We start from the raw sequence: 23,186 nt of genomic DNA on the forward strand, positions 1-23,186 counted from the left end.
CTGGTTGAAGTTTTCAACAAGCATGCCTTTTCTGTGCTCAAGTTTATTACAGTGCAACCCTGAGGTCATGCTCAGCTTTGAGTCTGTTTCTGTACTTTAAAAAAAAAAGTATGCCAGAGTTGAGAACCCTGACTCGCATAGGTATGTGGTGCCAAACTGGATCAGAGCATCTACTGCTTTCTCAGTCAGGCAGGAGACCGCTTCCTGCTGTAGATAAGCAACCCAGAACTGTGTGTGCGTTTGCCTCAAAAAGCATCTTGCTTCAATCAGTTTAACAGCAACAGCTCCAACCTAGACTTGTTTTCAACAATAATTTCTACAGTAAGATGTACAGTAGACCTGATCATTTTTTGTCTTCATATGTACTGTTACTTAGGGTTGCACTAACAGTAGCTAGTTAGCTTGGTTTGGCTAACGTTAGCTAGCTATTAGCTGTGTTCAAGGGGATTGTTTTAAAGGGAAACACATCTACTACTGAGAGAGAGTAATCCCTTATTTCTGCTCATCATCACTTGTTATAAAATGAAAACAATGCCTTGCTAGCTGACTTACTTTTCCACTGTCTAAGCACGGTTTCCTGAAGCATTCTGCCCTGTTCTGACAAAAACTATTCTGGGTGCCACAGTAAAAAGGTTGTACGGAATACCTAGTAGGGTCTGTAGATCCTTCAGTGTATCCTCGCTTATTTCGATGTCAACCTCTCCAATTACATGCTGCTCATTTGATTCAGTTTTCATAGAGCTTACGATTTCCTCATCTGATAAACCTCCACTACGACTTTGTCTCTAAGTGGTAGTATTCATTCCCAATATCTTGGGTGTCTGAGATTTTATTGAGCTGCACCACTGACACTCCATCATATGAACTTGTGGCTATATCAGGATGAAGATCAGAAACAGGTTCTTTATCCTCAAGTGTGTAAATTTAGCATATTAGGTTGGCAGTCTGTGGCTCCTCTGAGCAGTTGACATTCCCTTATTGAAATTCTCCACAGGTTTTGTACCTGAGCCTCATTTACATTCTGGTTGTGCCATTTTGTTTAATTTCACCTTGTCACTAGCAACAGAATGTATGTTATATTCTTGTCCCACATATTCCTAAGATTTTTGATACTACGTTTAATGACAATTGGTTTTCCAATTGGCCATTGCAATGTTTTGCCAACTTCATCCCAAAATTGGAAATCAAATGTTTAATTATGCTGCATAACAGAATGTATTGACATTGAAATAGCATGGTAATCCCAAAAACAACTTCTTGGGGGGATTCTTAAAATCCCTGCCCCACCCCCAATATTTGATTTAAGTTGTTTTGTAGTATGTATTGTTCAATGTGACATCCATGGTTAAATAAAAGTCCAACTTTCAAGTACCAATTATCTATATACAAAAAGTGTATTATAATGCATTATAAAATAAGGGTTTATCATGGGCATAATTCATGTCCAAAAGCAGGGGGCAATCTTGAGCCATGAAGGCAACCGGCAGTAACTTGAACTTGGTTGCCAGTCAATGAGCTTTTTGCTGCAAATGTCTGTCAGGGAGAGACTAGTAAATTGATAAAATATAGTGCACCGTCAATGCTGAATGGTCAAATGATGACAAAATAATGTGTACCCAATGATAATAATATTGGTACTTATTCTGATTCTATGCATACCACCACTCAGAAACTTCCTGTTGGAACTGAATTGCCAACTCTGAAGAAAGTGAAGTTTAACAGAATGACACTGATAGGATTAACAGTATAAATCTTTATTTCATTATTTATTCATTTCTAAAGAGAAACTTTTTCCTTTTATAAAAACAACATCTAAATATATTTTAGAAACATTTTCGATAGTACTTAACCCATCAATAGATCCGTACAAAAAACAGCTAACAAACTAACCATGAAAGAATGTTCAACACAGCGGCTCTTTCAGTAAAAAGGGAGGCACCAGGGGAACGTTGTGGTCTGTTGCTTTGTGCCTTAAGTTGACTTTCTTGTTGCCCGGGTAACATGTTGAAGTAAATAATATAAAGCCTCAAATCCTCTTTGATATTATTCCCAGTCTCTCGCTCTCTCTCATATCAGCACCAGGTCCAGTGATGTAATAAATTAATGAATAAATAGGGCTCTGTGGGCCAGGGGAGGTCAAAGCTTTCCAGAGAGAGGGTGGCACTGGGGGCCCTCTCACTAGTCCTACACCTGACTGACGATCTCAGAGTTGTCATCCACAAACCACTGTACTTGGGACCCGTCCGCTGCCCTCTGGATGACACGTCTCTGGGGAACCTGCAGATGGGACGACAAAAACAGGGAACATTTATTTCAATGTCTGTTTTTTCAAGTCAGTACTAACAGAGTTAGGCTTTTAAATATCACAAGAAATAACATTATTGGAAGTTCATAGTATGGAGAGAAGGCAACAAAGTAGATCATTGCAATAATGTTTCTACTGGTGGTTCTCTGCAACCCAAGGGCTCAGCTGCTGTATTACTCAGTTCTCACAACACCAGGAAGTTGGATATACAAATATGTTAAAGGAAGTGCAGTACATAGCACTGTGGTATAACTTCACCATTGAGAGCTCCATAACAAGGTCATAGAGTTCAAAACAAATCAAAACTTTATTTGACTTCAGCCAGTGTCTGAAAATGCTTGGCTTTTAGCAGCTGACCCACAAGGGTGTGTCATTTTTCTGTACAGTGAGCCACAATGTGACTCAGCGTGACACTGTATGATTCAGGGGTGAGGTTGACGATGGGAGGGCCCACACGTACAGTATGTTCACTCCCACACTGCAGCTGTCTGAACATCTCTCAAACCTCCTTTACTTGCTGTGATCAGACCATCCCCTGAAATTAAGAATTGCTGCTACTGCTGCTACTACTACTGCTGCTGCTACTACTACTACTGCTGCAAAATATTAGATCCAGTACTGTACTACAGCTGCCCATGCTTTTTCAACAGCTGGCAATATAAATCATCGCTGAAGGTTAGACAGTAAAACGATACAGGAATGTGGCACCTGGGTCTTCCTCTCATGCATGAACATTCCCACACCTTGCCCTCTGGAGAAAAGAAAAAAAACTCAGGATACCCACTGCCTCTCATATTATAATAATTTCAAGGTCTTAAAAATCACATTGACTCACCACCTGCCTCCATAGATTTTCTTAAACTGTATCTGAACTCAAAAGATAGTGCATTCGGAAAGTATTCATAACCCTTGACTTTTTCCACATTTTGTGACGTTACAGCCTTATTCTAAAATGGATTAAACAGTTTTCTACCCCCTCATCAATCTACACACAATACCCCATAATCACAAATCCCAAACAGGTTTTTAGACACATTTTTTGCAAATGTATAAAAAAAAATAACTAGAAATATCACATTAACATAAGGATTCAACCATTAGCTCAGTATTTTGTTGAAGCACCTTTGGTAGCGATTACAGCTTTGAGTCTTCTTGGGTATGATTTGCACACCTGTATTTGGGGAGTTTCTCCAATTCTTCTCTACAGATCCTCTCAAGCTCCTGTCAGGTTGGATGGGGAGCGTTGCTGCACAGCTATTTTCAGGTCTCTCCAGAGATGATCGATCGTGTTCAAGTCTGGGCTCTGGCTGGGCCACTCAAGGACATTCAGAGACTTGTCCCGAAGCCGCTCCTGTGTTTTGTTGGCTGTGTGCTTATGGTCGTTGACCTGTTGGAAGGTGAACCTTCACCCCAGTCTGAGGTCCTGAACGCTCTGGAGCAGGTCTTCATCAAGGATCTCTCTGTACTTTGCTCCGTTCATCTTTCCCTCGATCCTGACTAGTCTCCCAGTCCCTGCCGCTAACAAACATCCCCACAGCATGATGCTGCCACCACCAAGCTTCACCATAGGGATGGTGCCAAGTTTCCTTCAGACGTGACGCTTGGCATTCAGGCCAAAGAGTTCAATATTGGTTTCATCAGACCAGATAATCTTGTTTCGCATGGTCTGAAAGTCCTTTAGGTGCCTTTTGGAAAACTCCAAGCAGGCTGTCATGTGCCTTTTACTAAGGAGTGTCTTCCTTCTGGCCACTCTACCATAATGGCCTTATTGGTGGAGTGCTGCAGAGATGGTTGTCCTTCTGGAAGGTTCTCCCATCTCCACAGAGGAACTCTTGAGCTCTGTTAGTGTGACCATCAGGTTTTTGGTCACCACCCTGACCAAGGCCCTTCTCCCCCGATTGCTCAGTTTAGCCCGGCTGCCAGCTCTAGGAAGAGTCTTGGTGGTTCAAAACTGCTTCCATTCAAGAATGATGGAGGCCACTGTGTTCTTGGGGAACTTCAATGCTGCAGACATTTTTTGTTACCCTTCCCCAGATCTGGGCCTCGACAATCCCGTCTCGGAGCTCTACGGACAATTCCTTCGACCTCATGGCTTGGATTTTGCTCTGACATGCACTGTCAACTGTGGGACCTTATATAGACAGGTGTGTGCCTTTCCAAATCATGTCCAATCAATTGAATTTACCACAGGTAGACAATCAAGTTGTAGAAACATCTCAAGGATGATCAATGGAAACACCTGATCTCAATTGAGTCTTATAGCAAAGGGTCTGAATATGGTTTAGTATTTTTAATATAAAGTTCTGTTTTGTATTTTTAATACATTTGCAAAAAATTCAAAAAACATGTTTTCGCTTTGTCATTTTGGGGTACTGTGTGTAGATTGTGTGTAGATTGAAAGTCATAAAACAGGTAGGCATCCCTGGTCCTGGATTGCTGCAGGTACTTCATGCTTTTGATTTAACCAACCTGGAACACCAGGAGTGCTGAATTTAGGTAATAACTGAACCTATCAATTACCGAACCGATCAATTACCTTAGTAGTTCCGTGTGGTGTCTAGTTGGTACAAAATCTTGCAGTACCTGCGACACTCCAGGAACAGGGTTGCCTTCCCCGTCATAAAACGTGCTGAGACGAGTATCATTGAAGAGTTGTGTGTTGTCCTGTCCTCACATAGTTTGCTTACTAGTTCATGGAGGTAATACTTGTTTGTGTGTCAGGTGTGATTGTGTTCTACTGAACTGTGTGAGTTTGGCAAAGTAAGTTAACTTGTAAAGACCGCATTAATATACGACACAAACATTTTAAAAGAGTTCTGTTGATTCCATGGAACTTGCAGACGGGCCTGGACACAGCACCTCCGTATCATCCATCTTAACTGATTAGAAATCCCCTTCTCTAAAGCCTGCGGTGCACCGACTGACACCGACCTGACAGTAATATAATCCAGTGATATTAAGTTACAGGGAACCTGCCTGGTGCTAACAGTACTTCTGCAAAGACAATAACTTCAAATTGAGCAAATACAGTCATTTAGAGAGTGAAGTGCCATTGTGGCAGTTTACCTGTTCATGGTACTTGTTGTGCTGGGTGAGAGGTGACTGTACACTCCTCACCCTGGCCGCGCCCTGTCTGTCCAGGGAGCGAGGTCTGAACTGTTTGCGCTGGTGCCACGACTTGAGCTCTTCGTTTACCACCTGCTGGGGGAGGCCTCTGGATGGGTGGTGGGGATACTCCCGGAGCGAAGGGGCGCGGGACAGTCTGATGTGAGGGGGCAGGGACCTGAGAGCCCGCTGGGGGTGCAAAGGGGCCTCCTCGTACCAGTGCTCATACTGGCTGGGGTGACAGGGGAGCGGGGTGCCATGATACAGCCTGGTCATGTCCATCTCTGAAGGGTAGACCATCCTGTCGTCATAGTAACCCCTGTGGAAGCTGGGGCTGGACTGGTGCTGGGGGTTCTGGTAGAAGCTGGGGCCTGGGGGGTAGGCCATTGGTCGATGACTGTCATTGGGGCTGGAGTGTTGGTACTTATAGGTGAGCTGAGACTGCCTGGGCAGGTCACAAGGCATCTCACGACATGGTGAACTGGTGTAGGATGGGGCAGAGTGTTCAGAGTTACTGTCCTCAGTCTCAGAGCTGGAATGGTATATGGGATTTCCGTAGCCTGCCCTCAGGACAGGGGACTCGCCTGGAGACGTTACCACGTAATCCGTTAGTAGCCTCCTGGGAACACGGGTACGTCCTCGATCCTTATCCAGGTTCAATGGAGGCTCAATGTTGGGAAGTCTAAAATATTACATAAAAGCATTACAAACAAGGCCAAAACGTACAAAACTCAACACTCATTTGTAAGATACAGTGAGACAGTCTCAAGATTCAAGCGGTGTGGGGACAGTGTGAATGAAATATACAAATGTTGGACAGTGGTGTTGTGTGACTGAGGTGTGGATGTCTTAGTCGAATGCACTGACTAAGTCACTCTAAGAACCACTACCAAAATGTAAATGTAAAACATTTTAATGTGATGACCTGAGAGAGAGCTGGCGGCGAAGGTGCATCTCCGGGGTGGATGGGGCGCTGTTGGACTGGGTGTAGCTCAGTTTGAGATGGGAGGAGAACTGCAGTGTCAGGGCCGTGTCTCTACAACAGGCGTCCACAGGAGGCAACACAGGGGTCGTGGCTGGACTACTGCAGAAAGGTAACAACATGGACAGGAAGGAGAGAGAACTGGGTTAATGACTAAACCTTAAAGATGTTTTTATTCAGAGGAGAGCCATGAGTTGGCCAAATGAGTGCGTGTAATTTGCACGCTTGAACCTGTTCCATGTGCCCTTGTATCAGTCTATTTGAGCTTTCACTCAAAGACGAGTCACGACTTGAATCAGAATGTTCCCAAGTAATATCCTCCCCAAAATAACAAGGTACGTATTAATGTCAACTTGAGCGAAACCACTTGAAAAGGAACTCTCATTTTTCAAATGGAGTTTAAGTTTCATATAAGTGCTGCCAAAGCAGATTCCTGATCTTGTGGTTTCTCATAAAGGTAGATCCATTTGGGTTCAACTATGGAGCTGCATGAATTCAAAAAGTCAAGTTAATCTTATATTAGGCTACATGGAAACAATTACCAAGCTATAATGACTTGTGTTTAAGAGAGCTTTCACCAACCCGTGAAGCTTTAATTATAGCTATTCTTGGGCTTTCTTGTACAATAAATTCAAGGGTAGTATTCATATAAAATTACAGGAGGCACAGTGGGTTCTCCCTTGGCCTTTACCATGACTTGCTGCTACCAGAGCGTGACTTCTTCTTGGTCTTCTGGTAAGGCTGGTCCAGACTGGACTCTGTCCAGGGCGAGTGCTCGATGGGAGGGGCCTCCAATTCCAGGCTGGTGTTGAAACGTGACTGTAGCTCCTCCAGGGTTGGAGTAGTAGTGGGAGGCTGGTGGGGGCTAGGCCCAGGGGGTTGTGAGGGGTCAAGAGGAGGCTGGGGAGGATCTACTGGTCCTCCTAGGTGAGGGAGCTCCACGGATGGTTGAGATGACTGACTAATCTCCTCTACTAGAGAAAAGTAAAGATACAATTGAATTCAGTGTTATTAGGTACTTTGGTGGTATAGCATGCTTATCCATATAACTTTTACAAGTTACATTTTTGCACAGTGACTCTAACCTTCGTCGAGCAGTACCGAATCCGACAGAGAGCTATCATCAGAAGTGCCCTGATCTGAAAACAAAAGCATAGCAAACAACCGTATTAATCCATGGGAAGAGCACTGGTATTCCATTCCTCTCAGGTCAGAGAGGAAAGATTTCAATGTTATTTTATCAGTTGGCCAGCAGGGCGGAGCTCACCTCTCTGTGTGCTAGTGCAGTCTGGCCGTGGTGAAGACCGCCCGTGCTGTAGGCGCAGCTGAAATGCTGTTTCCTGCAGTTGATTGACTTTCTTCTCCTCACGCTTGCACTGCTGTAACCGGCTTCTCTTCACCGCCTTGCTCTGGTGTTCCTCACAGCATAGTCTTTGGACCGCTTTGGTTATCTGCAGCTGCAGGGATAGCTCAGCTTCCACAGAGTTCAGCTCAGAATTCTACAGGATGTGACAAAAGGAGGTTGGGCAAACATGAGTGACTGAACATCAAAGATCTCTTCCTGGCACTTACGATGAAAGAAGCCTGATTATTGATGGTTGGTGGCAAGGAAGGTAGGGCCATGGCTTGAATTGAGAAACATAATATTTCTCCAAGGGGAACCACGGGAGTGGCCTTCAGTACTTACTTAGTACACTTGTGTGTGTGGCTTTTACAACTACTGTTAAAGGGATAGTCAGTGTAAATTACAATATTGTCCATGCCCAAACACTGTCAGGCTCTTTACCACTGCTCCTTGTGGGATGCTCTGCTTGTCTAGTTTGAAGGCAGCTCCGATTCGTTGGCGGATTTGAGGCGGCTTCTCCCCAGGCAGCAAAGGGTAGTCTGCAGACAGCCGACCAGTCAGCTCCTATATGACATGGAAAAAAGACACCAGATGTAAGCTGGTTCAAATGTGAGGAATCTTATTCTGTTAATGCAACACAACAAAAATAATGTACAGTTCATTCAGAAAGCATTCAGACACCTTGACTTTCTAATTTTGTTACGTTACAGCCTTATTCTGAAATGGATTAAACAAAAATGTCCCCTCATCAATCGACACACAATACCCCATAATCAAAGCAAAAAAGGTTTTAGATTTTTTTTAAATAAAAAAATAAAACTGAAATATCACATTTACATAAGTATTCAGACTCTTAACTCAGTACTTTGTTGATTCTTCTCGGGTATGACACTACGAGCTTGGCACACCTGTATTTGGGGAGTTTCTCCCATTCTTTTCTGCAGATCCTCTCAAGTTCTGTCAGGTTGGATGGGGAGTGTAGCTGCACAGCTATTTTCAGGTCTCTCCAGAAATGTTCGATCGGGTTCAAGTCCGGGCTCTGGCTGGGCTGCTCAAGGACAATCAGAGACTTGTCCCAAAGCCACTCCTGCGTTGTCTTGGCTGTGTGCTTCAGGTCTTTCTCCTGTTGGAAGGTGAACCTTCGCGCCAGTCTGAGGTCCTGAACGCTCTGGAGCAGGTTTTCATCAAGGATCTCCCTGTACTTTGCTCCGTTCATCTTTCCTTCAATCCTGACAAGTCTCCAAGTCCCTGCAGCTGAAAAACATCCCCACCGAAGGATGCTGCCACCGCCATGCTTCACCGTAGGGATGTGCCCTAGGGATGATTGGCTTTCAGGCCAAATAGTTCAATCTTGGGTTCATCAGACCAGATAATCTTGTTTCTCATGGTCTCAGAGTTCTTTAGGTGTCTTTTGGCAAACTCCAAGCGGGTTGTCATGTGACTTTTTTACTGAGGAGTGGCTTCCGTCTGGCCACTACCATAAAGGCCTAATTGGTGGAGTGCTGCAGAGATGGTTGTCCTTCTGGAAGGTTCTCCCATCTCCACAGAGGAACTCTGGAGCTCTGTCAGTTATCATCGGGTTCTTGGTCACATCCCTGACCAAAGGCCCTTCTCCCTGATTGCTCAGTTTGGCCAGACGGCCTACTCTTGTAAGAGTCTTGGTGGTTCCAAACTTCTATTTAAGAATGATGGAGGCCACTGTGTTCTTGAAGACCTTCAATGCTGCAGAAATGTTTTGGTACCGTTCCCCAGATCGGTGTCTCGACACAATCCTGTCTCGGAGCTCTACGGACAATTCCTTCGACTTTTAGCTCTGACATGCACTGTCAACTGTGGGACCTTACATAGCCAGGAGTTGTGCCTTTCCAAATCATGTCCAATCAATTTAATTTACCACATGTGGACTCCAATGAAGTTGTAGAAACATCAAGGGTGATCAATGGAAACATGATGCACCTGAGCTCAATTTCGAGTCTCATTGCAAAGGGTCTGAATACTGATATTTCATTTATTTATTTTTAATACATTTTCCAAAATGTCTAAAAACCTGTTTTTGCGTTGTCATTATGGGGTATTGTGTGTAGATTGATGAGGAACATTTTTAATTTAATCAATTTTAGAATAAGGATGTAACGTAACAAAATGTGGAAAAAGGGAAGGGGTCTGAATACTTTCCGAATGCACTGTATGTTAAAGGAATACTTCGATATTTTGGCAATTAATAATTTTCTCTACACCCCCAGAGTCAGTTGAACTCGTGGATACCATTTTTATGTTTGCGTGCAGTTTGAAGGTAATTGCTAACTAGCGTTATCGCAATGACTAGAAGTATGTTATCGTAGACTTCCAGTCATTGCATTAACACTACTTAGCATTGGCTTGAAAAACTACCTCTAACTTCCTTCATACTGGATGCAGAGACATACAAATTGTATCCATGAGTTCATATACATTGAACAAAAATATAAAACGCAACATGTAAAGTATTGTTCCCATGTTTCATGAGCCAAAATAAAAAAGCTTTCCAAATGCACAAAAAGCGGATTTCTCTCAAATTTGGAGGACAAATTTCCATCCACCTGACAGGTGTGGCATATGAAGAAACAGATTAAACAGCATGGTCATTGCATAGGTGCACCTTGTGCTGGGGACAATAAAAGGCCACTATTAAAATGTGCAGTTTTGTCACTTAACACAATGCCACAGATGTCAAGTTTTGAGGGAGCATCCAATTGGCATGCGGACTGCAGGAATGTTCACCAGAGCTGTTGCCAGAGAATCGCACAGGACCTCCACTACCGTCTTCTTCACGGGATCATCTGAGGGGGGGGGATGCTGAGGAGTATTTCTGTCTGTAATAAAGCCCTTTGTGGGATCAAAACTCATCCCCAGTGTGTGGGCCTGTGGCCTCCAAGGGCCATCCATGGCTGCACCCCAGCCTAGTCATGTGAAATCCATAGATTAAGGCCGAATGAATTTATTTCAATTGACTGATTTCCTTATATGAACTATAACTCAGTAAAATCTTTGAAAGTTTTCTATGCCTGGGGCGGCTATGTAGCCTAGTGGTTAGAGCGTTGGGCCAGTAACTGAAAAGGTTGCAAGATCGAATCCCAGAGCTGACAAGGTAAAAATCAGTCGTTCTGCCCCTAAACAAGGCAGTTAACCCACTGTTCCTAGGCCATCATTGTAAATAAGAATTTGTTAATTGACTTGCCTAGTTAAATAAAAGGTTAAATGTTGCGTTCATATATTTGTTCAGTATACATATTATATTAGTTAGTACTTCAGAGTCAATCGGTCCCCAATTCCTCCAAATCTACCAAGTTCCATGAACCCTCATTGAGTTAATTTTATTTTCCCTTCATTTTGAAATATTGTTTAAAAAAAATCTATCCTGCCTTACATGCTGGGACATGGAAATTGTTCTCAAATGTTTGTTACGCAATGCTGCTTTTCTATAGTTCCTACTCTTTCACAACACATTCTTTTTTTTTAATTTTTTTTTTATTTTTTATCCCCTTTTCTCCCCAATTTTCGTGGTATCCAATCGCTAGTAATTACTATCTTGTCTCATCGCTACAACTCCCGTACGGGCTCGGGAGAGACGAAGGTCGAAAGTCATGCGTCCTCCGAAGCACAACCCAACCAAGCCGCACCGCTTCTTAACACAGCGCGCCTCCAACCCGGAAGCCAGCCGCACCAATGTGTCGGAGGAAACACCGTGCACCCGCCCCCCTCGGTTAGCGCGCACTGCGCCCGGCCCGCCACAGGAGTCGCTGGAGCGCGATGAGACAAGGATATCCCTACCGGCCAAACCCTCCCTAACCCGGACGACGCTAAGCCAATTGTGCGTCGCCCCACGGACCTCCCGGTCGCGGCCGGCTGCGACAGAGCCTGGGCGCGAACCCAGACTCTGGTGGCGCAGCATAGCACTGCGATGCAGTGCTCTAGACCACTGCGCCACCCGGGAGGCCCCACAACACATTCTTAAAGCCTCACCGGCCCAGTGTATTAATCTCACTGGTCTACCTTCTAGCAACACAAACTCAACCTGAGTGTGAGAAAGTGCATTATTATCGATTTCATTTGGGAACAGACATAACACACACCCTGTGTTTGTTTTGTGTTAGTCTAAATAAAAAGGTCTATTTTTTTCTCCCAGACACAGACAATAGTGTCAGAACGGTTGGTCATGATCTGAGTCACTGTCGTGTTCCTGAGAGCATGAAGAGGTGTCATCAGAGCCTCCTACCGGGCAGCACACCCTGACAAGACAAGTCCCGACAGGAGAGCCAAGCCCAATTCTCAACAGAAAAGAATGATCAGAACTGGTCTGCATCCCAAATGGCACCCTATTACCTACATAGTGCACTACTTTGGACCAGTGCCCTATGGGAAGAGTGTGCCGTTTAGGAAGCAGCCCCTCATAACGATGACAGATGAGACAGGGACATTGTCAGGGCTTAATTAGTTGCTGAGAGCCAGATATGGGAGAGATAATTTAGTGTTGACTAATAGGGAAACTTAAGGTCCATTGGCTGCCTCCTAATTGCACCAACTTGTCTTAAAGCCCAACAAAACAAACCAAAGCCTTTCATTTCAGACTATGGGCAGTCTTTATTGCCTCAGTAGTTTCAGAGTGCCAGGCAAATATTTCATTAACATCTCAAAATAAAAACACACTAGTCTTGACAGTATCAGTTTAGTATATTAAGCTTTCGTATTGGCCTCTGTGCCTTTGTTAGAGCTTGATTAACATCTCTCTATGAAAGACGCAAACCCCCCCCCCCCTCCCCGACATCACGGTCATGGTTTCACTGATGGGGAAATTCCAACTAATGTCATGGTGAAAATGGCCTGAACCCTGATAGTGGAGTGAGTCTGTGTGTAACATGTGTCTGTACCTAACGTGTGTGTCCTATATCCAGGGGTACTCACAGCCTCTCGGATGCAAAGCTTCTTCAGCTCCAGTAGGCAGAGCTCTAGCCGGTCTTCCAGTGACTTGTGCTTGAGCTTGACGGCCCGGGTGTGAGTGGTCACGTCCTTCATAATGGTGGCAGGACTATCAGGGCCTGGGACACACAATGACAAAGAGGCTACTGTGAAGTCTTAAGGATTGAAAACAGCGAGGTTATAGATAGATGGACACAATTTGTTGGCCCAAGTTTTCAAATTGGTAATGCTTGCTTGTCAATTTCATATGTTGCAGCTGTATCACGCAGATAACCCAACTGGTTGGAAAGAATAAACTATGACCAAAACTAAAAAAAGGTTTCAATACAAATGCAACCAAAAATGTTGCTCCAATCCTGAGGTTCTGCCCATTCACGAGCAGCAACGTTGAAGATGGTGAGCCAAGATGACACCTAGACAAGACATGGTTCTCTTAAAACACAATGTGCGTCTGTACTCATACTATTAACTGTTTTATTGACTGATACTGAAACTGTGATGAAAGTGTGATGGTTTCACTCTCAGGTTGATCCTAAGGTGATAAACAATGTGGTTGCCCTACAGAACCACCGTAGACTAATGACAACTGGGTTACATCCCAAATGACACCCTACTCCCTACATAGTGCACTACTTTTGACAAGAGCCCTGTGGGTAGCCCAAAAGTAGTGCACAATAAAGGGAGTAGGATGCCATTTGGGACGAAAACCCTGAGTTCATTCACAGGGCTACTAATGTCTCCAGGCCAGCTGCATTGTGTGTCACGTGCTTTCAGAGATGATCAACTCAATCCCTGCAGGTACTGACAGACAGCGGTGAAAGCCATCGAGGGTGTGACGGGGAAATAAAGATGTCACACAGAAACTGCCACCGGAATGGCAACCATGCAGGAGAATATAAACAGTAGAAAACATGGCAATGACTGAATGACAATACCCCCGATTCTGTCTGGATTGATAATCTCCATTGTGGGTAAAAGACAGTGCGTGACTAAATAACATTTGCAGTGAAGAATGTGACCAGCAATAGCTCAGCTACTGGTTTATAGAAACCATTGGTAGTGGCCACTGCATCTTCTTAGAAATGGAGCACCAAAGAATAAATAAAAGGATTATAAACCACTTTTGAGTAGTGTGGCTTGCTTGCTTACTACATCATTATAACTGGAACACCAATAGGTTTTTAAGACAAAACCCATGACATATCAAGTTAGAATTTTTTGGGACTAATCTCTCACTACAGGTGTCCCATTATAGTGAATAAATGTTAGTGTCATGGAAGTTGATAAATGTATTTGGTGCTTACCAGAATGGAGAATGATACCACTGTCTGTGTCACTGATCTCTTCTTTACCCTCCATGTCTGTGAGTCTGGTGGTTTACAGGGGTGGGGGAACAGGAAAATGTCTAGTTTCACGATGCCCTGCAAAAATACACGTTAATTTTCTTCAACGATACATTTTATTGTCCATTTACATGGAAATTCATTTTAAAAAGCATAAAAATGCTTTTTTTTTTTTTTTACAAAACATCTATACAGTCTCACTATACTACAGAAAATAATCCTGTTTAATAGTAGTAAATTGTTGCTTTTCAGCAAAATTAGAACATCTAATTTTAGACTAAATTAATGGATCCATCCACCACTAAGAGACGATTACACTTTCAACACCCCACTTAAACCTTAAACCATGAAGAAGTCCATGTGACACAAACCAAATTCCCTGTGACTTTGCACAGTAAACAATGGAGTGGACCACTCTTTCCTATTACTATGGGCCATTCCCTCCCGTTACTCCCTGTCAGCACAGCCTCACCAGGGTTTCAAACCAGAGTGGATTCAGACTGACTATCTAACTCTAAACCTGAGGTTTGTGTCCTAAACAGCACCCTATTGACTATATAGTGTTAATTTTGACACCACCTGGTATAGAGGTCCTGGATGGCAGGGAGCCCAGCCCCAGTGATGTACTGGGCCATAAGCACGACCCTCTGTAGCGCCTTGAGGTTGGAAGCCAAGCAGATGCCATACCAAGCAGTGATGCAGCCAGTCAAGATGCTCTATATAGCGCAGCTGTAGAACCTTTTGAGGATCTGAGGACCCATGACAAATCTTTTCAGCCTCCTGGAAGGGAAAGAGGCATTATTGTGCCCTCTTCACGACTGTGTTGGTGTGTTTGGACCATGATAGATCCTTAGTGATGTGGACACAGAGGAACTTGAAGCGCTCAACCCGTTCCACTACAGCCCTGTCGATGTGAATGATGGTGCGTTTAGCCCTCCGTTGCCTATAGTCCACGATCAGCTCCTTTGTCTTACTGACGTTGAGGGAGAGGTTGTTGTCCTGGCACCACACTGCCAGGTCTCTGACTTCATCCCTATAGGCTGTCTCATCGTCGTCGGTGATCAGGCTTACCACCATCGTGTCGTCGGCTAACTTAATGATGGTGTTGGGAGTCGTGCACGGCCACGCAGTTTTGAGTGAACAGGGAGTACAGGAAGGGACTAAGCACGCACCCCTGAGGGTCAGCATGGCGGCCCGTCAGGAAATCCAGTATCCAGTTGCAGAGGGCGGTGTTCAGTCCCAAGGTCCTTAGCTTAGTGAGGAGCTTGGAGGGCACTATGGTGTTGAACACTAAGCTGCAGTGAATGAACAGTATCCTCACTTAAGTGTTCCTTTAGTCCAGGTGGGAAAGGGCAGTGTGGAGTGCAAGAGATTGCATCATCTGTGGATCTGTTGTGGCGGTATGCAAAATGGAGTGGGTCCAGGGTGTCTGGGATGATGGTGTTGATGTGAGCAAAGCATTTTATGGCTACAGATGTGAGTGCTACGGGGCAATAGTCATTTAGACAGGTTACCTTGGTGTTCATGGGCACAGGGACTATGGTGGTCTGCTTGAAACATGTAGGTATTACAGACTGGGTAGTGACTGAAAATGTGAGTGACGATACTTGCCAGCTGGTCAGCGCATTCTCGGAGTACGCGTCCTGGTAACCTGTCTGGCCCTGCAGACTTTTGAATGTAAACCTGTTTAAAAAGGTTCTACTCACATCGGCTACGGAGAGCATGATCACACAGTCGTGCGGAACAGCTGGTGCTCTCATGCATGGTTCAGTGTTGCTAGCCTCGAAGCGAGCATACAAGGCAGTTAACTCGTCTGGTAGGCTTGCGTCACTGGGTTTCCCTTTGTAATCTGTGATAGCTTGCAAGCCCTGCCACATTACAGCTGGTGTAGTAGGATTCGATCTTAGTCCTGTATTGACACTTTGCATGTTTGATAGTTTGTCTGAGGTCGTAGCGGGATTTCTTATAAGGGTCCGGATTAGTGTTCCACTCATTGAAAGCGGAAGCACTAGCCTTTAGCTTAGTGTGTATCTTGCCTGTAATCCATTGCTTCTGGTTGGGATATGAACTACGGTCACTGTGGGTACGAAGTCGTAGATGCACATATTAACCTCTTTGGGCTAGGGGGCAGTATTTTGACGTCCAGATGAAAAGCGTGCCCAAAGTAAACTGCCTGTTTCTCAGGCCCAGAAGCTAGGATTTGCATATAATTGGTAGATTTGGATAGAAAACACTAACTTCCCTAAAACTGTTAACCTTTCTGATCTACCCATCCTGGTATCGGGATAATTGTCATCAGCAACGCTGAATAGCATAGCGCCACAGTAAAATAATATTACCAAAAAATATTAATATTCATGAAATCACAAGTGCAATATTGCAAAACACAGCTTAGCCTTTTGTTAATCCACCTGTCGTCATTTTGAAATGATGCTTTACAGCGAAAGCAATACAAGCGTTTGTGTAAGTTGATCGATCGCTCGACAAAACATTAAGTACACTTAGCATCAGGTAACTTGGTCACGAAAATCAGAAAAACAATCAAATTAATCGTTTACCTTTGATGATCTTCGGATGTTTTCACTCACGCGACTCCCAGTTAGACAACAAATGTTCCTTTTGTTCCATAAAGATTATTTTTATATCCAAATACCTCCGTTCGTTTGGCGCGTTATCCTCAGAAATCCACAGGAAGGAGCGGTCACGACAACGCAGACGAAAATTCCAAATAATATCCATAATGTCCACAGAAACATGTCAAACGTTTTTTATAATCAATCCTCAGGTTGTTTTTCAAATATATATTCGATAATATATCAACCGGGAGTGTTGGTTTTTCAATAGGACCGGGAGAAACAATGGCCGCCTTTCTCTGTTGCGCAAAACTCACTCTGAGAGCCCCCACCTAACCACTTACGCAATGTGATCGTTCTCACTCATTTTTCAAAATAAAAGCCTGAAACGATGTCTAAAGACTGTTGACACCTTAGGGAAGCCATAGAAAAAGGAATCTGGTTGATATCCCTTTAAATAGATGATAGGCATGCATAAGAACAGAGGTTTCAAAAAAAGAGGCACTTCCTGATTGTATTTTCCTCAGGTTTTCGCCTGCAATATCAGTTCTGTTAAAAACACAGACAATATTTTGACAGTTTTGGAAACTTTAGAGTGTTTTCTATCCTAATCTGACAATTATATGCATATTCTAGTTTCGGGGGCTGAGAAATGGGTTTCAAAATGGGTACGTTTTTTAGCCAAAAACGAAAATACTGCCCCCTATACTCAAGAAGTTAAAATAATGTCTGTGAGTATAACAGAACTGATATGGCAGGCGAAACCCAGAGGACAAACCATCCCAAAAAATATATATTTTCAGCCTACCACTGTTTCCAATGGCTGTCATGTTTATTATGAGGCGAAATCCTCCCAGATTGCAGTTCCTAGGGCTTCCACTAGATGTAAACAGTCTTTAGAAAGAGTTTCAGGCTTGTTTTTGGAACAATTAGCTGTAGTGTTTTACATGCGCGTGGATGAGAGCGCGTTCTTTGCTGTTTATCTCCAGAAAAGGCAATAACGATTCTCCGTCTTAAATTTGATCGTTTATTTATGTATTAGGGTACCTGAGTTTTGATTATAAACGTTGTTTGACATGTTTGGTGAAGTTTATTGGTAACGTTTGGGATTCATTTTGTATGCATTTAGAAGGAGGGAAACCGGTGGATTATTGAATGAAGCGCACCAGCTAAACTGAGTTTTTGGGGTTATAAAGAAGGACTTTATCAAACAAAAAGGACCTTTTGTGATGTAGCTGGGACCTTTTGGAGTTCCAACAGAAGAAGATCTTCAAAGGTAAGGCATTTATTATATCGCTATTTCTGACTTTTGTGCCGCACCTGCCTGGTTGAAATATGTTTTTCATGCTTTTGTATGCGGGGAGCTGTCCTCAGATAATCGCATGTTGTGCTTTCGCCGTAAAGCCTTTTTGAAATCTGACACAGCGGCTGGATTAACAAGAAGTTAAGCTTTATTTTGATGTATGACACTTGTATTTTCATGAATGTTATATATTTCTATTTCTGTAATTTGAATTTCACGTTCTGCAATTTCACCAGATGTTGTCGAGGTGGGTCGCTAGCGGAACGCTTGCGCCAGAAAGGTTAACAAAGCCGGTGACTGATGAGGTAAACTACTCAATACCATCAGATGAATCCTGTAACATGTTCCAGTCTGTGCTAGCAAAAAAGTCCTGTAGCTCAGCATCTGCCCACTTGTGTATTGAGCGTGTCACTGGTACTTCCGGTTTGAGTTTCTGCTTGTAAGCAGGGATCAGAAGGATAGTGTTAAGGTCAGATTTGCCAAATTGAGGGTGAGGGAGAGCTTTGTATGTGTCTATGTGTGGAGTTAAGGTGATCAAGAGTTTTTTCGCCTCGTTACACAGATGACATTCTCGTTACACAGATGACATTCTGGTAGAAATGAGGTAAAACAGATTATTTTAATGCAGGAAAACTATCGGCCTCTAGGAGCGCCGCCTCTGGATGAGCATTTTCTTTTTTGCGTATGGCCCTATACAGCTCGTTGAGTGCGGTCTTAGTGCTAGCAACGGTTATTGGTGGTAAATAGACTGCTAATATAGATAAAAACTCTTGGTAAAAAGTATGGTCTACAGCTTATCATGAGGTATTCTAACTCAGGCGAGCAGAACCTTGAGACTTCCTTAACATTAGAGATTGTGCACCTTTTTACATCAGCAGTTGTCACAAAGTGCTTTACATATTGATTTACAGATACCCAGCCTAAAACCCCAAAGCAATGCAGAAGCAGTGGCTAGGAAAATCTCCCTAGAAGGCAGGATCCTAGGAAGAAATCTAGAGAGGAACAAGGTGCTGAGGGGTGGCCAGTCCTCTTCTGGCCGTACCGGGTCATATTCAGTCTGTCCACTACCGGAGTTTCTCCAACCAAATGCTACTTTGGTTGACCATGTCCTTGGAGCCATTTTGGCTCCTTCAGCTAGAGGCCAGTTGGTGGAATGACTCAGGTATGACATGATCCTGCTGACATCACCTTGATCCCAGATCCATACACTGTGTCCAATGCAAGACTAGTATGACATACGACTCTTGCTATACAGAGTCTAGGGAGCTTCCTGTGACTAAAGCGGTTTGTGAAACTTCCACATCAGAGTGACTGACTGCAAATCTCAGTTTAGGCAATGATTACTTAAGAGAGAGAAAAAAGCAAGGGTAGTTTAAATTGGCTGATGCAACTGTGTGCAGAAGGCGTAAATGATAACAATGTGTTTATTATCCCGAAACCTCTTGAATCCCAATGCAATGCACATATTGAGACATGTGGGATGAGGTTATAACGGAATGAAATTCCAATCTCCCGTCTATAGTATGCAAGGCAAGTTGTTTTGTGGAAAAGCTGCCACGATATTTATTATCTTAGTGAATTCTTTATATAAAACACGCAATAAATGTTATAATAAAACAGGGGCATAATATATTTTACCCAAGACTGTGAATGGGCTATTCATGATTATAAGACTCGAACCTCAATATCTATAAAGCCAAATGATAAAGTATACAGCGAGGCAAAGGTAGACACAAAAAACAAAGTCTAAACATTTCAACAAAATACTGACGTAGGCGTTAAACAGGAAATGATTCATTCCGCGTCAATCAAGTGTCCATTATCTCCCCTGGTAGCTTACATGAAGCATAAAGACTGTATACCAATTGAAACAGCCCCCGTCACTTTCAAGAAACCATTTAAAACCGAACACGTCTACACGTCCCCCCACATGGTTCCAAAAGCGATGGTTACTGGGTCAACTAAAATGAAGATGGTCAAAAAAATTCTAATTACAGGGCATTACGCAACAAGCTTTTTCTATTTCAATACAAACTTGGTTCTCCTAGTAAAGGATAGTGGACAGGGAATTACAACAAAATAAATTACTCTCAGCATAGGTTACGTTTCATGATAAAAATATATAAAGTATTTGGACTATAAACAGTGAACTAAATGTTCACTTCAACTGGACAACAAGTCGGACAACAGTTTGCGTACATATGCTGTGTGTAAAATTAAAGCACATTAAAAGGAAATGCACTTACATTTTCAATAATTTGGTTCAAAAGTAGACTCCCGAAAACTGCCTAACAATTCTCGTATTCCCCACTTGAATGGAAGTGATTGAAAGGAGAACTGTGATTAGAAGTAAGGTAGGAGAAGGATGACTCAACCACGAAAAGGGGAGTAGTTTGCGAAGGCGCGTATGGTGCATACCTGTGCACTGCTGAACCTTCAGGACAGGACGCGATTTAATGCACTGCTTTGAAATGTGTAAACAATGATGATAATGGGAATTGTTACATTTCAATTAGTCCCTTATCAAGGTGCGAGGTGAAAACCAGGTACAGTATGAAGAGAGATTAGGCTACCACGAACCGATTGTGTCAAATATCAATGTGCATTTTATCATAGTCTGACATTATTGATTTCACAAGAACACCTCAATCACAATTATTTGTAAGTGGTTGATACCATTTTCATAAAATGTTATTGGTCACATACACGTGTTTAGCAGATGTTAAAGAAGTAATAAGAGTGAATCATTGTAAGTTGTAAGTCTAATGTTTTGTTCCTATATCTTCACATAAATGTTACCATGGCTATAAAACTTTTGCTACAGCTCAGTAAAGGTTTGTTAATGAGAACCACACCAAATGTATAAGTAATTAATTTACCATATTCAGACACAAGTTTTAATACATGCATAAACATTGATACTGATTTGTTAGAATGTACATTTACTGCCCTCTCCTGACCACTTCAGTAAGTTGTCTTGGAACTATGCATATCCAAATGAGTTAAGCATTTGATTTTAAATCCATACAGCAGTTTAGAGCAGGGGTTCCCAACCTTCTTCACTCAGGCATTAGAGAACATCCTGCAAGCGCGCGCCACGTAATTTCTATGGGCACAAGACCTGTTCACTCCCCTCTTGTTGGTAGATAAAATGTTGCAGCAATAGCTCTCTAAGTTCTGCAATGACTGACATGACAAGAGGAAAACTGATGATGTACTACCCAATTTCGAAATTGCATCTTTTGCATTCTACTATAACAACGTTGAAAGCCGGAAGGAGTTCCTTTAAAACACACACAAAGTTTGGGAACCACTGGTTTAGAAGACTTCAAATAACTTAAAGATTCACTTACAGTGCCATCAGAAAGAAAGTATTCACGCCACTTGACTTTTTCCACATTTTGTTGTGTTACATAGTGGGATTAAAATGGATTTAATTATAATTTTTTATCAACGATCTACACAAAATACTCTTAATGTCAAAGTGGAAGAAAAATGCTAACATAAAACATTTGAAAATAAAACACTAATATATCTTGATTAGATAAGTATTCAACCCCCTGAGTCAAGATATGTTAGAATCACATTTGGCAGAGATCACAGCTGTGAGTCTTTCTGGGTAACTCTAAGAGCCTTGCACACCTGGATTGTACAATATTTACCTGTTTTTATGTACCACTACACCCAGCTTAAAACACCGTCCCAGAAAAGTTTGAGATCGGAGATAAAATCACCATGTCGTTGCCTAGTCTGGGTGTGCGGCTGCCACGACGCTCGTTTCATGTGAGCAGGTCAAAGACGCAATCTGAGGGCTACTGATCTTTGAGCAGTCCCAGACATCCTGAAGTTTTTAAACACGTTTGCACAAAATCTGCAATGCTCTTGTAGTGTGAGATGTGCAACAACTAGTTTGGAGAATGGTGGTCAGCAATAGCCCTTGAGATGCTGATGTTGTTTCGCATCACCCAGAATGTGTAGACTCTTGAGCAGAAGCGTTTGTACTTGCCTTTAACCAAAGCATCAAATCATTATAGCTCTGATGATCACAAGCAATGTTTTTCAATTCAAAATGTTGGCTAGATATTTCAACTCTGTACGGCATGCGTGGTAAGGGCAACACCTGTTGTATTAGGCCATGTGACATAAAATTTTACTTGATTTGTGAGTGTGACTGAAAACGTTAGAGGCTGCTTTGAGCCACAGCTCGTTCTAGCTACAATCTAATCGCATTGCTGTTTTCGCGAGAAAGCGTGGTGGTATCAAGAATCCTCACGAGCAAGAGAAGAGTCTTGCAGAGTGTGACACCCCGTCTGTGCCAGATAGTTTAGTGTGCGCACAACTAGGTTGGCAAGACAAAAAAAACAACAGGAGAGATGGTCGTTTAATGTGAGCGGCTCAGAGATATTAGGCTTTTGAAAGTCATGTAGTGTCCAGGCATTAGGGACCACCCACTTTAGATGTCTGACTGACAACATTTATCTACACGATTCTACATGTAAAATTTGTGCGCAAATTACTTTGAGGTGCTAAGTACTCTCGACCAGCAAACACTATTGGTGTGTCTGAGTCCTTTGGTATGAGTAGGAGTGTGTGAGCCAGAGGAGGACCTAAAATGCCCAGTGCCCACCAGGGAGGGAAGAACATAGTGGTGGGAATCAGAATGTGTGGACACACAGCACCTGCTCTACCACTGCATGGCTCACATACTCAGAATCCTGATATTCACTCCGTCTCTCAAAGAATGCTGGCGCCTAGAGACCCTGAACAAGCCCCCACAATTCCCAGACAGCAGGGTATCAAATCACCAAAGACATGGCACCAAGACAGCAGCAGTTAAAAAAGAAAGGAAAAAAAGGAGGCAGATATCTGGTTCAGCCAATTCCATTACTAAACAGACTTTAAACCCCAGGCGCTCCAAGTTCATAAATTATCCTGGTAGAAAAGTAGTTATAACCTAAAGGTAGGGTAGTATCTGAGGTCTTGCCCAAGTGCCAAAAAGGCTGGCACATTCCACAATTAACTCACTGTACAATCAAAAGATCGGACTTGTGTACAAAGACAGAATGTGAGGCAAATATAGCTGGCCCAAGAAGAGAAAGGAGATGTGTTGCACAGCCACACAGTGCTTTGTTCGACATATATAAGATTTCCATGGGATTGAGGAGAGAGCCGCCCTCTTAAGCCTTTCTATAAGGCCCTGTAGATTTCCATCACCGCACTTTCCGGTTTCGAGTCCCAAATGGCACCCTATTCCCAATATAGTGCCTTACTATG

At 43.1% G+C, this 23,186-nt stretch overlaps 1 protein-coding gene across 4 annotated transcripts in view; it reads right to left on the reverse strand.

The window, feature by feature from the left end:
* Nucleotides 1-1,738: 1,738 nt before the first annotated feature.
* LOC139561541 (innate immunity activator protein-like) overlaps nt 1,739-23,186 on the reverse strand; it is a 40,265-nt gene continuing 18,817 nt past the window's right edge. For 2 of the 4 annotated variants that reach the window (XM_071378767.1, XM_071378748.1), the window contains exons 2-10: nt 13,998-14,114; nt 12,679-12,812; nt 8,179-8,301; nt 7,660-7,891; nt 7,478-7,531; nt 7,084-7,366; nt 6,336-6,494; nt 5,372-6,092; nt 1,739-2,277 (exon numbers count right to left, since the gene is read on the reverse strand). In XM_071378767.1, the coding sequence (XP_071234868.1) occupies nt 2,185-2,277; nt 5,372-6,092; nt 6,336-6,494; nt 7,084-7,366; nt 7,478-7,531; nt 7,660-7,891; nt 8,179-8,301; nt 12,679-12,812; nt 13,998-14,052 (1,854 nt within the window). In that variant the 5' untranslated portion in view covers nt 14,053-14,114 and the 3' untranslated portion in view covers nt 1,739-2,184. Of the gene's footprint in view, nt 2,278-5,371; nt 6,093-6,335; nt 6,495-7,083; nt 7,367-7,477; nt 7,532-7,659; nt 7,892-8,178; nt 8,302-12,678; nt 12,813-13,997; nt 14,115-20,158; nt 20,267-23,186 lie in introns of those variants that run through there. The other 2 variants (XM_071378757.1, XM_071378777.1) reach the window with 2 other exon arrangements.

Source organism: Salvelinus alpinus, chromosome 2 (assembly GCF_045679555.1).
Source record: "Salvelinus alpinus chromosome 2, SLU_Salpinus.1, whole genome shotgun sequence".
Taxonomy (NCBI): Eukaryota; Metazoa; Chordata; class Actinopteri; order Salmoniformes; family Salmonidae; genus Salvelinus; species Salvelinus alpinus.